This window comes from Chiloscyllium punctatum, chromosome 11 (assembly GCF_047496795.1).
Source record: "Chiloscyllium punctatum isolate Juve2018m chromosome 11, sChiPun1.3, whole genome shotgun sequence".
Taxonomy (NCBI): domain Eukaryota; kingdom Metazoa; phylum Chordata; class Chondrichthyes; order Orectolobiformes; family Hemiscylliidae; genus Chiloscyllium; species Chiloscyllium punctatum.
The window spans coordinates 31,166,444-31,184,951 of NC_092749.1; the positions used below are offsets into that span (position 1 = coordinate 31,166,444).

General features: G+C 42.0%; 1 protein-coding gene across 1 annotated transcript in view; it reads left to right on the plus strand.

The window, feature by feature from the left end:
- LOC140482656 (WD repeat-containing protein 64-like) overlaps positions 1-18,508 on the plus strand; it is a 133,852-nt gene that overhangs the window by 99,915 nt on the left and 15,429 nt on the right. Inside the window, exons 19-20 of the mRNA XM_072580159.1 lie at positions 10,432-10,559; positions 16,574-16,676. Coding sequence (XP_072436260.1) covers positions 10,432-10,559; positions 16,574-16,676 — 231 coding nt within the window. The remainder of the gene's footprint in view (positions 1-10,431; positions 10,560-16,573; positions 16,677-18,508) is intronic.

Here is an 18,508-nt window from a genome sequence, read left to right on the forward strand (position 1 = left end):
GAACCAATCTTATTTGTTAATTTATCAGGGATCCGGCTGTATTCTTGGAATGAACTTTGACTAATCTCTATTAATTATCTGATTTACATATCTCTTGAAATTATCAAAGAAATGTGATCATAATTTCAAATGACAGTGAACTATGCAGATTATCCAATTCAAACAATATGGACTTGAATGCTTAAAGTTGATTAGGGACTTCTACATGTCTTTTAAAAGGATTAAACAAAAATAATTAGACAAAGATACATCAGTTAAGTACAAAGTATCTATTTCTTAATTTTAATTTTCAAACCATTTGGTTATTTAGTTTTTAGTCAGTTTGTGAACCCATTGATTTGTAAATAATTGCATTGTCACAGAGCTAGAAATTTCAACATTCTAACTTTTTTTTGTGTAGTTCACTGATAGTTCTGCACCTTCTGAATATAGTCCATCAGGTTAGTAGTAACATCAGTTTATTTGTTGATGCATTAAAATTTCTTAATGATTTCTCAATAATTCAATGATAAAGCAAATTATTTATATGAACCTAATTAACCAGGTGGTCTAATAAATAAAATGGCAATGGGTTTGTACAGCTTACATGCCAACCTATACTGAGGTCTTGTGGTACAGTGGTATTGTCCATATTTCTGGGTCAGAAAGCCCAGGTTCAATTCCTACCTTCTTCAGAGGTGTTTCATAACATGTATATTAAAAATATAGATATCCTAACTGCTTTGTACTGGTGGCATGCTTCCGTATGAACTCATTGAATCCTAGCTCCACATACTTATTTAGCTTTGCCTTAAGTCTATGATGACTTCATTTTAATGACTCTGAATTTTGGATGTCTGACAGCATGACAATACCATCTCTTATTTCTGCCTTATTAAGCTCCGTAACAGTTTTGAAGATCTCTAATATATTACGCCTTGGCCTTCTATTTTCAAGAGAAAAGAGTCCCACTCATTTTATCTTTTCTGATAAGCATAAACCCACAGTTTCTTGTAAATCTATTTTGTAGTTTTTCCAATAGCTCCAGTACATCCTTTCTACAATGTGGAGATCAGTGTAAAACCTGAGTCAGACCTTTTCACAATACCCAAGAGAAGACCTGCCCATTTATCCCTATCCAGTCAGAGAAATCAGTAAAACTTGCAAATGACACATCCTGGTCCAAAGTGTTTCCTACATCGCAGAACAGAGTTTCAGTATTTTCATTTCCAAGTATTACTGTTCTTACCCAGTACTTTTCCCTCCACCATGAACTAAACGGCCACGATCATCCCTCACATTCTCCTTCAATGACTGCTAATGCCCCATGCTCTCCATAATCCCAGTTCAACTTTACAGCTCTCCTACTCCTCTGTGCCTCCTCAAATTTTGCATGCCCCTCAAATACCCCCTTCATACATGCCATGCCCTTACCATGTTCACTTCACCCACCCTCCATCCCCTTGTATTCACAACAGCTACTCACCCAGTATCAACAATGAAAGACTTCAGAATGCCTCTGAAATTGACTTTGAACAGGTAAACATATTGGCAGTCTAATCAGCTTATCTTTTGTACTGAAAAAACGTTGCTAAATATACTACCCACAAGTGGTCGTTTTGTAGTAAAAAATAAACACACTTATTCACTTATCACATCAAAGGTGTGTTTAATAACTTAAAATTGTCAACCAAACTATGATCACAACTAGCCTTTGGGATACCTTTTGTAGCTACTTTGACAACTTGGCTATGTTTTCCTCATGGGCTCAGCTCCCAAAACAAAGCCCAGGGGATGTAAACTATGGAGTCCATCGAAACTAAAAGCCAGGTCAACATTTTAAAGATTACATCAGGCATTCTGTCAATCAGCTCAGGAGGTTTTCTTTCCCCCTTAAACTGAAAGCTACTGAAAGTACTTATCAATTCTAGCAAGGTTTGCATCCTTTAAAATTAATAAGTTAGAGATGCAACTCCTTTCTTCTTAAATTTTGAATGCATAAGAGCAATTGTCCCAATAAGAAGAGTGCCTTTATGCATCTCTCCACATAAACAATGACATGCTTGAGATGCCTTTTTAGGACAGTACCATATGATGAATCACTACATGAAATTAAATCGACTTTACAAAATCTGATCGGGACATTGAAGTTTTCAAAATATCTTAACTTTGAGAATATTCCTGAATCCTCATCTGGATTACAGGTGATCACTAACTCCCCCGTGAGAGGAGGATTTCTTTTAGGTGTAAAATATCTTACCAGCTCATAGAAATAGTGGGGTGGTGGTAGCAGCTAGAATACTCAAATTTCCAATTGGCTTCGCATTAGCTATCCTGACTTCAGAAGACCACTTTACAGTTACAACCTGCAAAAAAGCTGCACTAAAATAGTGATGAGTCAGGAAGAAACTGCAAATTTAAAATTAGTGCAAGAAAATCAAATTATTGGACGTGCCTGACCCCATTTCCACCCCCATCATCTGGTGAAAATACAGTCCCAAAATTGTGCATAGAGTTCTAAATGAATGTAATGAATGTTTTCAATTTTTTATTCTCTAGAAATGAACTTTATTGCTTTATTTGGATATTTATGGCCGTATGAACCTGTGGTGATATTTAATATTTTAAAAGATTTGTACTGCTACATTGTGTCACTGTTTCCATTTATACTTACTTTCCCCTCAGCATATTTTCCATTTCAAAGTGTAATATCTCACACTTATCTATATTGAAACTAACTTGCAAATTACATTTTCCATTCCACCAGTTAATTAGTCATTTCTTAATGTTACCTCCTCTTTAAACACAGATCCAATTAGAGGTCACCCATAACTTCATTTACCTCTGATTTCCAAATCCTAATAATTAAAATGAATTCTGACTATCACTGGTAGAACTCTGATCATATGGAACAGCAATTCCTGCCTTTGCCAGCTGAAATTTCTTCCCCTGATGACTACTTCCTGCTTTATGCTTCGTCACCAACTTGTTGGCCACTTTACTATTTGCCTCCTAAATCCACAATCCTCAATCGCATGTCTAATTTGTAATTAGAAATAATTTGGAATGCTTTGAAATTAAAATGATGTGGTATTTGTTGCGTTATCCTTGTCTGTTCTTCATGTTACTTCACAGAGTTCAGTAAATTTGGTTAAACATGACCTTCCCACTCTTGTTCTATCTCTTTTCTTGGCAAGGTAACTTTTAAAAACAACTATTTTCCAATTTATTCCATTGATCCTTTCAGCTTCACCTTAAACCGTGTGGTATGATTTATATGGCCCAGATATTCCCTACTCTTCATTTTCTTATTTGCTTAGGTTCATTTCCTGTCTCCAGCAGTGTTTTTTATCTTGCTCATTCAGAAAGAAGTCCAGCGTACATTAAATATCTCCCTTTTCTGCATAACTACTATGATTCCCATTTAGTTTTCTTTAACACTTTGATGACTTTTTCTTCATTAGGAAATGAATGTTAGAAACAAGAATCATTAAAATAATAAATTTCATACACTCCAATGACAAGCTTAACAATCCATTTTTTAATAGGAAAAATATTTTGCTATGAAAATACATCAAGGAAATTATAGATTCAACATGCATGAAAGTAAAATGGACAAATAAATGAATTATTTAAATAAATTAGATTATTAAGATGATATTAAAATTAATGATGTAATTAAAAGCTTCCCTATACAGTTTCCAAACTGAATGCGAATCTATTAAGAAACAATTTTTCACTAATCATTAACTAGCATAGGCACCTAATTAGAAAAAGAGTATGTATCTTTTTTCTACAATGCTAAACAACAAGAGTGAGGGAAACCAGTGCCAGGGGAAAATTAAGTGAAGCGCAGTTCTAGGTAGCAGGGGTGCACCAAATTTAAGAGGAAATGGGAGAGCAACCTCTGTCTGACAACAGTAATGGGTTGCTTTCATGTAGTAGGTGGAAAATGTGAGGACTGCAGATGCTGGAGATCAGAGCTGAAAAATGTGTTGCTGGAAAAGTGCAGCAGGTCAGGCAGCATCCATGGAGCAGGAGAATCGAGGTTTCGGGCATAAGCCCTTCTTCAGGAATGAGGAAGGTGTGCCAAGCAAGCTAAGATAAAAGGTAGGGAGGAGGGACTTGGGGGAGGGGCATTTGGAATGCGATAGGTGGAAGGAGGTTCAGGTGAGGGTGATAGGCCGAAGAGGGGGTGGGGGCGGAGAGGTCAGGAAGAAGATTGCAGGTCAAGAAGGCGGTGCTGAGTCCAAAGGTTGGGACTGAGGTAAGGTGGGGGGGGGAGGGGAAATGAGGAAGCTGGAGAAATCTGCATTCATCCTTTGTGGTTGGAGGGTTCCTAGGCAGAAGATGAGGCGCTCTTCCTCCAGGCATCGTGTTGCCATGGTCTGGCGATGGAGGAGGCCAAGGACCTGCATGTCCTTGGCGGAGTGAGAGGGGGAGTTAAAGTGTTCAGCCACGGGGCGGTTGGGTTGGTTGGTGCAGGTGTCCCAGGGGTGTTCTCTGAAACGTTCCACAAGTAGGCGGCCTGTCTCCCTAATGTAGTAGGTGGAAGATAGCTTTACAGTTATGTTACTGCTACACTATCTTTCCCATGGAATAATGATGATGCAATGGTAATGTCACTGGGTTAGTCATCTACAAGCTGATGCATTGGCAACATGTGGCAGAATGCTTCCAACCCTGAGAATAAGGTTGGGGTAAATCACTTGAGATAGTTTCTCACCATCAAGAGCAAAGGTTCAATTTTCCAACGAATGGCAAGATGCGATTCTCACTAGTGAGCAGCGAGAAGCCCATTTGCATGCATGAGCATACATTTACAGCTCAGAATTACTAGTCTCACCTCATTAATATACAGCTTCTCAATTACCCAGCAGCTGGACAGAAACTAGATGCTAAGAATTCCCAGGATGTAAGTCAGCACGGTTACCTGGCAATTCTAGCTTGTCACTCGTACCTTTAGACCCTTGACACCAACATCTCAAGGAATGCTCCATGAACAGCAACTTCAAGTGCCCCCTCCCCCGCCACCACCACCACCACCACCCCAACGCATCCACAGACATTAGTATCTGACATGTCCGAGCCTCACCATATCATTATGGCACATCTCTATTCCATTAACGTTGTAGCTATCCATTTTAATTTGAAGCAGACAATCACCTTTCTGACTGCTCCTGCCAGATCACTTTGCTGCACACAATTCAGTCAAGTGTCTGGTCACTCATCAGATGAGGCTGTCTATTGAAATTGGTCAGAGGAATGGGCCTTGGTCTTTCCTCAGTGTTAGTTCAGTGACAGTCATGGGAAGTGTCGGGGACCCTGCTGTGGTCAAGAAATTCAGAACTTAATAGTTAGGAAATTAATATTGGAAGCAGCAACCAGGGAAGCAAAGGTCAAGAATGATGAAGGGGGGAGTTCAACATTTGAAGGGAAGAGATGATAGTGGTGGGCATGGAATACTGTGGGAGGGAGCTTATCAACATGGCTTTGACAGGAGAGGCTGTACAGCTTGATGGAGTGTGCCCACATAATCCTAGTGTGCTGTTCCATGCATAACTGTAACAGGCAAAGAGTTGAGAGAGAGGGAGCAGACGTCCGAGGAGGAAGATGAGGACATTGTAAAGGAAGACCATCAGCTTCAGCGTGATAGAGTGCAGCAGTATAAAGTGCAAGACACGAGACAGGCTTTGATTAACACTTAGTTCTAGTAGCTGGGAGCTGGGCGCAGAGATCATTCATTGACTGTGGACATATTGGCATTTAAAGGCAAATAGTCTCTCTCTTTTTCCAGAGGCAAATGCAGCCTCTCTTAATTTTTTTGTTTGCTTTTGCTGTTTTGAATAAAAGTTAATGCTTTGAACCGTTTGAAGATGTTCCAATATGTGATCATCCCATGTTGAATAATGGGAAGATGCAAGGTGATAATGGCTATTGGGTAAAGTTGCACTGACTTAGGGTTGGAAAATGGGACTTGGCTAAGACTGGGTAAGCTGTGTGGCTTAGTTCTTAAGCAGTGATAGGTAAAAGAATATGCAGTTGTGTGTGCAATGAAGTGTCAGCCTTGTTACCTATGTGCCCTGAGTATTATCAATTTATGGTTGCTCTCCTAATACATGCACAGTGAAGGCTAACACTGAAGCAAATAGAGAGAACCCTGGGGAAACTCAACAAGTCTGGCAGCATCTGTGTTAACATTTTGAGTCATGTATAACTCTTAGAGTCAAGCAGTCATAAAGATGTACAGCATAGAAACAGACCCTTCCATCCAACTTGTCCATGCTGACCAGATATCCTAAATTAATCTAGTCCCATTGCCAACATTTGGCCCATAAGCCTCTATACCCTTCCGATTCACATACCCATCCAGTTGCCTTTTAAATGTTGTAACTGTATCAGCATCCACTACTTCCTCTAGCAGCTCATTCCATTAGAACAAAAGGGTAACTAGGGAGAGAATAGGGCCTCTCAATGATCAGCAAGGCAGCCTTTGTGTGGAGATACTAAACAAGTATTTTGCGTCAGTATTTACTGTGGAAAAGGATATGGAAGACATAGGTTGTAGGGAAATAGATGGTGACATCTTGCAAAATGTCTAGATTACAGAGGAGGAAGTGCTGGATGTCTTGAAATGGGTAAAGGTGGATAAGTTCCCAGGACCTGATCAGGTGTACCCTAGAACTCTATGGGAAGCTAGAGAAGTGATTGCTGGGCCTCTTGCTGAGATATTTGTATCATCGATTGTCACAGGTGAGGTGCTGGAAGACTGGAGGTTGGCTAACGTGGTGCCACTGTTTAAGAAGGGTGGTAAGGACAAGACAGAGAACTATAGACCGGTGAGCCTGACATCGGTGGTGGGCAAGTTGTTGGAGGGAATCCTGAGGCACAGGATGTACATGTATTTGAAAAGGCAATGACTGATTAGGGATAGTCAACATGGCTTTGTGCGTGGGAAATCATATCTCACAAACTTGATTGAGTTTTTTGAAGAGATAACAAAGAAGATTGAAGAGGGCAGAGCAGTAGATATGATGTATATGGACTTCAGTAAGGCGTTCGACAAGGTTCCCTATGGGAGACTGATTAGCAAGGTTAGATCTCACGGAATACAGGGAGAACGAGCCATTTGGATACAGAACTGGCTCAAAGGTAGAAGACAGAGGTAGGTGGTGGAGGGTTGTTTTTCAGACTGGAGGCCTGTGGCCAGTGGAGTGCCACAAGGATCGGTGCTGGGTCCTCTACATTTTTTCATTTACATAAATGATTTGGATGTGAGCATAAGAGACACAGTTAGTAAATTTGCAGATGAGACCAAGATTGGAGATGTAATGGATAGCAGATTACAACAGGATCTTGACCAGATGGGCCAATGGGCTGAGAAGTGGCAGATGGAGTTTAATTCAGATAAATACGAGGTGCTGCATTTTGGGAAAGCAAATCTTAGCAGGACTTAAACACTTAATGGTAAGGTCCTAGGAAGTGCTGCTGAACAAAGAGACCTTGGAGTGCAGGTTCATAGTTCCTTGAAAGTGGAGTCACAGATAGATAGAATAGTGAAGAAGGCGTTCGGTATGCTTTCTTTTATTGGTCAGAGTATTGAGTACAGGAGTTGGGAGGTCATGTTGCGGCTGTACAGGACATTGGTTAGGCCACTGTTGAAATATTGCATGCAGTTCTGGTCTCCTTCCTATCGGAAAGATGTTGTGAAACTTGAAAGGGCTCAGAAAAGATTTATTAAGGATATTGCCAGGGTTGGAGGATTTGAGCTACAAGGAGAGGCTGTACAGGCTGGGGCTGTTTTCCCTAGAGCGTCGGAGGCTGAGGGGTGACCTTATATAGGTTTACAAAATTATGAGGGGCATGGATAGGATAAATAGACAAAGTCTTTTCCCTGGGGTCAGAGAGTCCAGAACTAGAGGGCATAGGTTTAGGATGAGCAGAGAAAGATATAAAAGAGACCTAAGGGGCAACTTTTTCACACAGAGGATGGTGCGTGTATGGAATGACTTGCCAGAGAAAGTGGTGGAGGCTGGTACAATTGCAACATTTAAGATGCATTTGGATGGGTATATGTTTAGGAAGGGTTTGGAGGGATATGGGCCGGATGCTGGCAGGTGGGTCTAGATTGGGTTGGGATATCTGGTCGGCATGGATGGGTTGGACCGTAGGATCTGTTTCCATGCTGTACATCTCTATGACTCTATGACTCTATCACCCTCGGTTGTGTTTCCAAAGTAGGAATTTATTAGATGATTAGATTAGATTACATACAGTGTGGAAACAGGCCCTTTGGCCCAACAAGTCCACACCGCCCCGCCGAAGCACAACCCACCCATACCCCTACATCTACCCCTTACCTAACACTACAGGCAATTTAGCATGGCCAATTCACCTGACCTGCACATCTTTGGACTGTGGGAGGAAACCGGAGCACCCAGAGGAAACCCACGCAGACACGGGGAGAATGTGCAAACTCCACAGAGAGAGTCGCCTGAGGTGGGAATTGAACCCGGGTCTCTGGCGCTGTGAGGCAGCAGTGCTAACCACTGTGCCACCGTGCTGCCCATAATAGCTTCACAGACACTATGACCTAAACTGACTTCAATTTCATTTAAATTTCCACAGTTACTGTGATAGGATTTGAACCCCCATCCCTGGAAAGTTGGCCTGGTCCTCTGGGTTACCAGACCAGTGACATTCCCATTGCACTACCATCTTGAATTGGACTTATTGCCACGTATACCGAGACACAGTGAAAAGTGTTGCCTTGCGAGCAATACAAGCAGATCAACTAGAAGCTATAAAATATTACATGGATTAACTGTCTGCATTGACTGCCTGCAGATTGTGTACTTTTTGAACAAAATAGAACGTATCTGCAACTGTAAATCTCAAAATACAAATTCACCCCACAGACTTATATGTGTGTGTGCGCACGCTCGCGCATGCATGAGAGACAGAGAGAGTGAGAGTGTGATTGTGAGTATGTGTGAGAGAGTGTGTGTTTGTTTGTGTGCATGCTTAGTAAAATGTGTCTGTGAGTGTGATGGAGTATTTGCATTTGCAGGATTATATTTACAGATACTTTCTATTTTGCTCAAAATGTACACAATCTGCAGGCAATCAATCCACATAAAATTTTGTAAATTCCACTTTGGAAATAGAACCAGTCTGACTCAAGATTGGGAATACAGACAGACTCTAACCTTACACATACAATGCATTGTCTGAGTTGAGATGTCACCTTTTTTTAATAAAACCTTAATGTGGAGAATGTGACTTAAAAGAAGTTCTGGGATTTACGTTAATGAACCAAGACCTGCAACCCATTCTAAAAGATGAAAGACTTAACAACAATCTAGGCTTATTCAGTATATCACTTCAGCATAACACTGTAATCTTTTGCTTTAAATTCTGTGTCTTATGGTCCTGCTCCACAGTTACCTGATGAAGGAGCAGTGCTTTGAAAGCTAGTACTTCCAAATAAAACTGTTGGACTATAACCTGGTATTGTGTGATTTTTAACTTTGCCCAGTTAAAAGCTGCACTCCTAACACATGCACTTTGCTGATCTTGAGACAATGGGCTACAGCATTCCACGGATCCTGAATACTGGGAAGAAATACTGTGTTTGTGATTGGTGAAATGATTGTTCTGGGGTTTGGTTCAAATCCAACTCAGTCAGGGGTGTAAACCTTTCCTAAGGCAATGCTTTGAACTTTCAAGTCATATTGAAACTAAGAGTAGGAATAGACCACTCTGTTAATGTTAAAGGTAATCAAAAATTCCATGAAGGTACATTTTCAAGTAAAACAATTCACATTGATTAAATCAAGTCTGCTATTTTGGGTTTACCCGAACATCCAGCCTGACCCTGAATACTGTGTGTAACAATTATTGATTTATGACATATCTGTCATTGCTGGTTTGGAGCATCATGTCATCCTCACCACTCGCCTTCCCAGCAACTTTTGTGGAACCTGCAAACTTGACAAGAGTACATTCACCTTCCTCATCCAACTCAGTATTATGTATTAAAAATAATTGGGGTCCCAGCACTGATTCCTGTGGTACTCTACAAGTTACAGGCTGCCAGCCTGAAAATTCCCTCCTTATCCCAATTCTCTATCTTCTTTTGGTTAGCCAATCCTCTAACCAAGCCAAAATACCACCTCTAACACCAAGAACTCTTACGTCATTAAGTAACCTAATGTGTGCTACCTCACCAAACATCTTCTGAAAATCCAAACACATGACATCCACTGCTTCCCCTTTTCTATCTTGCTTGTTACCTCCTTAAAGAACTTTAATAAATTTGTTAGGTATAATTTCCCCTCATGAAGCCATGCTCACTCTGCTTGATCATGTTATGTATTTCTAAATGTTATGCTAATACACTCTCTGTATTAGAAACTGACATTCTGATTAACTTCCTTTTTTAATTGGTAGAGTTTGATGGAACATCAACAATAGCCCCACCTGAGGATTTTAACCTCCCAACATTTCCGGTTATACAACCTCAGCCCATTCTGTTATCTGCACATCAGGATGGTTCCATTCAATTCTGGAGCATGGAGGTAATATTAAAAATGTAAACTATTTAACTGCAGAAGTAAGAATCTGTAGCCAAAAATTTATGGAATGCATGCTCCTGCTTTGCCCACTGCTGGACTTTGTAAAGTATTATGCATGATTTTGATATCCAATGGGCTTACAAATGTTAAAGTGAATTAAAAATTCCATGAAGATACTTTTTCAAGTAGAAATTCATATTGATTAAATCAAGTCTGCTTTTTTGGGTTTACCTGAATTTCCAGCCTGACCCTGAATATTATGTGTAACAATTATTGATTTATGGTGTATCTGTCATTGTTGGTTTGGAGCCTTAAAACTGAAAGAGATGCTTGCCTGTTTTGTTCATAATTAAAGGAGATGTAAAGAACTGTCTCCCTTACCATCAAGCTATTGTCCCTTTATTTATGTAATCGCTGGGACCAACCTTTGTGAGTTCAGAAATAAAGGGACAAGAAAAGTATATCTACATTACTGACTTTTAGTAATCCTCCCATTTGTCAAAGTGAGCACAGTTTAATGTCTTCCCAAGTGAATCAGTTGTGTACTATTTTTGATCCTTCTTTCAGAGATAATCAGTCAGGATAATGTCAGGATGCATTGGTTATGAGATAGATTTTTCTCCTGAAACATATAAGACTGTCTTGAAGTGGAAGGACATTGTCCAAGTAAAGTTTATATCTGACCACTCGTTCAGGCATGGTCTTGCTTTATCTAATTTCCAAGAATAGCAACAGCTCCAGGAGTATCATAGTCACACAGTTTCTTAGTACAGCACTGGAACTCTAAAATTTGTGATTCCCTGGGCCCATCAGAAGCACCCCACTCAGTCCACAGGATTCATCTCCTGTTAACTTCCTTGTCGGCCTCTCAAGACCTGTCCCCACCCCCAACCACCTCACCTGTCTCAGCGGGGCCAACTGCTCTGGCCCTGGCAAAACTCAGTTTTAGCTCAGAACCTGGCTCATTACAATTGTCTTTCGATCCAGCAGTGGCTGCTGCTGCCAGCTGGCCAATTGAATTGCTCAGTACCTCTCCAAGATGGAGCTTTGTTTCAAGATTGGAGTAAATATTTCGCCTTAAAGCAATTAACACTGTTTCCAGTGTTCAACTGTTGCAGGGCAGCTATTAAACTGTAGTTCTAGGGTGGAATGTGGGATGGAGTGCGTTAGGGCAAGTGGCCACACAAGATGATAAATTAAATCAGGCCTAAAATGTGGGCGTGACCTCAGTGGTGTTGGGGTCATGACTTGATAAGTGGTACTCATGGTTAGATAAAGAACAATTAAGGTTTGTCATCTTTCATTGGTTGATGCATCTTCACAGAATTGTTACAGTACAGATGGAGGCCATTCAGTCCAGCATCTGAAATAGCATTATGACTTAGTACTGTTCTCCTCCCTTATCAATGTGAGTCATTGTCTCTGTTCAAAGCATCAAATAATGCCACCTTGAATGTTTCAGTTGAACATGCCTCTACCCCATTCCCAGCGAGTGCATTCCAGACCCTAACTAGTCACTGTGTGAACACGTTTTATTTCTCTCATTATCACATTTGCTTCTTTTGCAAATTATTTGAAAACTGTCCCAACAGTGTGGAAGCAGACCGTACGGCTCATCAAGTCCATACCAACCCTCCAAAGAGCATTCCACCTAGACACACCCTATCCCTGTAACCCTGCATTCTCCCATGGCTAACCCATGTAGCCTGTACATCCCTGGACTCTATGGGCAATTTAGCATGGCCAGTCCACCTAACCTGCACATCCCCAGATTTTATGGGCAATCTAGCATGACTAATCCACCTAACGTGCACATCTTTGGACTGGGGGAGGAAACCAGGGCACTCCAAGGAAACCCACACAGACACGGGGAGAATGTGCAGACTTCACACAGGCAATCACCTGAGGTTGGAATTGAGCCAGTGCTAAACAACTGAGCCACCGTGCCACCCCTTGATCTTCATTACAAGTGAGAACAGTTCCTCCTCCTGTGCTCTGTTAAACCCCTCGTGATTTAAAGCAATTGTCTTTACATTAATATTTTATTCAAGAAGGCGATAAATTGTGCTGAATTAACTGAACAGGAACCTTTCGGAAAAGGTCATTTGGGTATACTTCTTCGACAGATGTGGTTTGTTATGTAGTGAACTGTTGGACCAGATTTTTCTGATGAGTGGAATTGTTGCACAGATTCTCCTCAGGGTTCCCTGTATGTTCATTCTGATAGTTCTTTCAGAGAGTGGAACTGTCATATTAAGGAAATCTGTCAATAGTCAGCTGCTGTGTTCTGAAATTTGAAGGCCCACATAGTCACTTTAACAACAGCTGTCAAAGAGTTATTACATCAGGTAAGTGTGTTGTCATTGCATCCCTAGAGTGCAGAAAGAGATCATTCGGCTCATATGAGTCTGCAGAACCCTCCGAAAAGCATCCCACCTTGTCCCCGCAATCTGACCTTTACCATGGCTAACCCCCTAGTCTGCGTATCCTGGACACGACGGGAGAATTTAGCATGGCCAAACTACCTAACTTGCACATCTTTGCACTGTGGGAGGAAAACAGTATGCCCAGAGGAAACCCACGCAGACATGGGGAGAATCTTTCGGGTCAGAATTTTAGGATGCTGTAAGGGCAGAGTGCCAGATGCATAGGGAGTTAGTGCATGGTAAGTAGGGTGCCAGGTTGGTAGGGTGTCAGCTAAGTAGGGTGGCACTTTGCTTAGGGATAGGATGTGAGCTGGGTAGAGTACCAAGAGGATAGGATACGATGAGGAGGGAATAGGGTTCCAAATGGACAGGGGGACAAGAGGACCAGGTGAGGTTTTATGTCAGGGTGAGCTGCAGGAATTGGGTCCGTTGAAGGGGTGGGAAGAATGGGTGCTGGTTCTGGCGGAGGGCTCAAATTTGGCAGGAGACTGGTCAGATGGGGCCCAGTGGGATGAGGAGATTGGCTCAGGTCGGAAAATGGTTGTTAGGTGGGTCAGGGCAGCAGTATGTGTCAGTGATTGGGTCTGGCAGATGGATACGTTGGGTCCCGGGACAAGATATATTGGATCCTGGGGTGGGAAATTCTGTACTCTGGGGTAGGATGGTCAAATCCCTCGAGGTGGGAGAGGATGGGAATGGGTCTGATCCATTTGGGTGGGAAGGGAAAGGGGTAGTTGTAGTTGGGTTCCCTGTGGGATATTGAATAGTTATTCAGGAATTCGACTATGTATTTAATGACCCACCTCACTGCTGTCAGATCCAACCCAAATTTTCCAGAATAACATATTACTTCATTTCCTCAGAGCCATCCAGAGTATCTGAGTTAAATAGAGATTTTCAGAGGGTTCCAGCATAGCGGAATTTCCCAGGGGAAAATTCAATTTCCTCGCAATTTCTTCAGAATCTCCTACACGGGGGATTCTGCAGTCTTTATCTACATTGGATAGATGACCATCTGGCCATTGGAAAACCTGCCCCATTCTAGCTGAAACATTCATTAGAATGACTCTGGATTCAGCACTGAGGGAGTCAGTCATTGTCTCAGGTGCTGTTGCTACTTTCTTAATGTCATTTCCTCTCTTTGTCATGGTTTTGCTGTTAATGGTGTTGCCTTCACTTTCAGACATACTGTTAAGGTGGAAGATGTGGTAGATGCAAAACTGGAAGCCCCATCAGTGTAGTGCATCTGGGTAGCCATGCAATAAATGCTCCCCTTTGGTAATGCTGCACAAGTAAAGGCAAATTGTAGCTAAAGCTATGGGGCTTCCCATCACCTGCCACTAAGCTGGGATGAAGTCCTTCACTGACTGAAAGGTTTGGTTATGCCCAAGGAAAAGTGATCTATTCAATGCCTCCACGGTCCCCATAAAATTTGGGTCAGATCTGGGAATGGGTGAGTTGTCAGTACAGAGGCGACTGACTCGAGTTTATGAGATTTGTTGCCCCAAACCTTCGAAAGTCACCCAGCGGTTTGCCTTCAAACGTCTTGGCGGTGGAGAGGCAGGGGCTTTTCCTGAATTGGTGAGTTAAGAGTTCACAGGGTGGTCTGAATCTCCAAGTAATGGTGGCAGGCAGGCTTCTGATGTGAGAGGGCCAAATGGAGGCCCATCACCTGAGCGGGTCTTCTATCCTGCAGTTGAGCTAAGAGCAAGAGAACATCTCCAACTCTGAGGCACCTGTTCAGCAAATTTTAAAGCTTCTGAAATAAAGTTGTCTTCAGCAGTCAGGCCATTATTGTGGAGGGGACACCTTCAGCTTACAGCTGCTTGAAAGCCTACTTGGGGCACTGGCTACATAGTCTATTGCTGGGAGGCCACATCCTGGTCCCTTTGGGTTATGCATTCAATGGAGACAGGGTGAAGGGGTGATGGGTGGGGAATGGTTTATTCGAGAAAGTGCTTGACTGGCTATTGACAAGTAGGCCTGAATTGGCCTTCTATTTCCCTGACTGGCTACCTCTCACTTCCAGGAAAACAACCCTTTGGATGCCAATCCCACATCTGGAAAATGATATAACTTTTCAAGTCCCATGCTTACCCTATGTATGGATAAATGTCCTGTGATGTGGGAGAGGTTTCGTTATTTGTAGAATTTAACTTCCTTGTTTCCCATGAGTACCTTCGCTGTTCATTTTCCTCATTTGTCAGTGCTGTGGGAGTCAGTTCTAAATGTTTGGTGCAACAGCACCACCTACAGTTCTATGAGGGTGTTTCCATTCTGCCCTTGTTCTTTGGATTATTAGAGGTCACAGGTTTGGAGGATGCTGTCAATATAGCAGCCTTCACGAATAACTGCAGTGCACGTTATAAATGATGTATATTGCTGCTGTGGGGGAAGGAGTGAATGTTTAAGGTTGTAGGTGGGCAGTCAGTTAAATCTGTTGCTTTGTCCTGGATGATGTTGAAGTTGCACTCATCCCAGGCCGGTGAAGTGTATTCCACCATAATTCTAACTTGTGACTTGCAGGCAGTCTGTGCTACGTCAGGAGGTTAGTCACTCACCACAGAATTTTCAGGCTCTGATATACTCTGGTAACCACTACATATATCTTGGTCCACTTAATCTTTGGCCAAATCCGATGCATGATGTGACAACAAAAATAAAATTGTGCAATCAGCATGTGTGGATTCCAGAATGAAGCTCGCAACTTTGGAGCACTGACTGATTATTCTATCATATTAGAATACTTTTAATACTTAATTAAAGGTGGCTTTCTGTCACAGAGTAACCTTTTCTCTTTGTCATTATTTAGTCATTTGTAATGAATGTTCAATGAATCTGAAAGGAATTTCTGTTTGGAATTTTCCGTGCGAACAATAAAATGAGAACGGAAAAATGTGACCAAAATTGAATAGTTGACAGTCTGGAAGTCTGGCCCCCTCATAAAGACCTTCGTAAAGGAATATAGCTCTTCTTAAATTGTTGGTCAATGTCTTTGGTTTTCAGTGACGGACATGTGCTTGATATCCTCATCCTTCCTGGCTCAAGGGCAGTTCACCTGATTTTCACTACTTTCATGGTATATTTATGTATCCCAGCCCCATTCCACACAACAGTCAGAAAATCCACTTGAGAGTCCTGATGTGTGGGGGGCATATGCCAACTATCCCTGTCAACACCCACTCACCTTGCAGAAGAAAAGGGTGGGAACTCCCAAGGCCGCATACAGACAGGGTACCTGCAGTGTAAGATCTATCAAAACAAGAAATTATCAACTGGTGGCTCTTGCTGCAAGACTTGCATTTTATTGACAAAGATTGGTACCCTTTGAGGTGGTGGTGTGGGTCCTTTTTCTGAAGCTGCTGTTATCTACGTAGGGAAGGCATTCTCACAGTACCGGTAGGTGGACAATTCCAGGACTTAGACTAAGCAGCAACAAAGTAATGGTTATGTGTATCCAATGAAATGAAGGATAATGTGATGTTTGCAGCTCTTCAATGCCCTTGGCCTTCTGTGAGTTGGAGGTCAGAGTTTTGGTGCACTCATATGGTATGATGCAAAACTCTATTGTTCCCCTTTCTCTCTTTATAGGGCAACCAATTGGTGAAAATCATGCCTACTATACAGTTTTCTAGTCCTATCACCGCAGTCTTTGTAGATGATATTGCAGCTCTACTATTGGCTGGCAATCAGAGTAAGTGGATTATATGTTTAATAGCAGTTTTCTTTATTGAGGGAATTACCTGCTATATTTGTCTTAAACAAATTCTTTTTATCCAAGTCATCAGCCTGTCTCAAGTTTAGGTGGTGACAGAAATGTTAACCATGGTACTATCACCAGCCACCACCATGATCCCACATGTTGGACAGAAGAGGACTGGGGGCAAAGGCACAGTTAAACATCAAAAGTCAGAATGCAATACTTTAACCCACATTGTAGAGGGCTATGCCCCCTTCTGAGGTGCGTCCAAAACATTCTCATGTTCCATTTTTGAGACATGCCAAACTTTATTATCATATTTCAATGAGAATTCCTGTTCTGCTCTGAGTTGGATTTATATTTAGTAACTGCATTTCTCAAGGTCTGGGTAACATAGCCATGAATGGAGCTGGGAGCTGCAAGTTGCAGCTCACTAGTGCTTTCTACTATCAAGGACATCTTAACATGTCTATGTGGCTTCCCTTTTCCATCATGGTTGCCAAATGTCCCCGACCATAATCCCTAGCCATGATTTTTCCCTCATGCTTGCTAAAGATTGCCTCTACTTCTCGGTAGTCACTGTTCTCCCATCCCTCTCCCCATCAAAAACTAATCTCCATCAATTATTGGAGACTGTCACCATTGATCCCTGGCACAGAACTCTTTTTGGTAATTTTTCACCCCAGGAGCTAGCCAGCTTGTTTATATACTTGACTGATAGTAGCAAATGGAAGATTATATTTCTAATGCATTTCAGTAATTCAATTCAGCAGGATGGCCACATCCATGGTCCTGCTGAGTTATGGACAGATTACTGTGTTCCCCTTCTCGTCTCCCTTGGGGCCAATGTTTTTCTCTACACTTCCTACTGTCTAACAGACTTCTATCAGGGTCAAGGTGTCTGGTTGGTGAAGCCCAGAGCTACATTTTGCTCAACCAGGCCACACTGGAGTCAGAAACCCTACTACATGAGTAGGAAAGCTGCTCTGTTCAAAACTATTTTATAATGTTTTGGATGTAGGTTTGCTCGCTGAGCTGAAAGGTTCATTTCCAGACATTTCATTACCGTACAGTGATGAACGGTAACACCTTCAGTGGACCTCATGTGAGGCAATGCTGAAAATTCCTGCTTTCTATTTATATGTTTGGGTTTCTTTGGGTCGGAAATGTCATTTCCTGTGGTGAAGTCACTTCCTGTTCCCTTTCTCAGGGGGTGGTAGATGGGGGTCTAACTCAATGTGTTTGTTGATAGAGTTCCAGTTGGAATGCCATGCTTCTAGAAATTCTCGTGCGTGTCTTTGTTTGGCTTGTCTTAGGATGGATGTATTGTCCCAGTTGAAGTAGTGCCCTTCCTCATCCGTATGTGAGGATACTAGTGAGAGAGGGTTGTGTCTTTTTGTGGCTAGTTGGTGTTCATGTATCCTGGTGACTTGTTTTCTGCCTGCTTGTCCAATGTAGTGTTTGCTACAGTCCTTGCACGGTATTTTGTAAATGACATTAGTTTTGCTCATTGTCTGTATAGGGTCTTTCAAGTTCATTAACTGCTGATTTAGTGTGTTGGTGGGTTTGTGTGCTACCATGATGCCAAGAGGTCTGAGTAGTCTGGCAGTCATTTCCGCGATGTCTTTGATGTAGGGGAGAGTGGCTAGGGTTTCTGGATGTGTTTTGTCTGCTTGTTTGGTTTTGTTGCTGAGAAATCGACAGACTGTGTTCATTGGGTACCCATTCTTTTTGAATACATGGTATAGGACTTCACCACAGGAAATGACGTCACCACAGGAAATGACATCACCAACCCAAAGAAACCCAAACATATAAATAGAAAG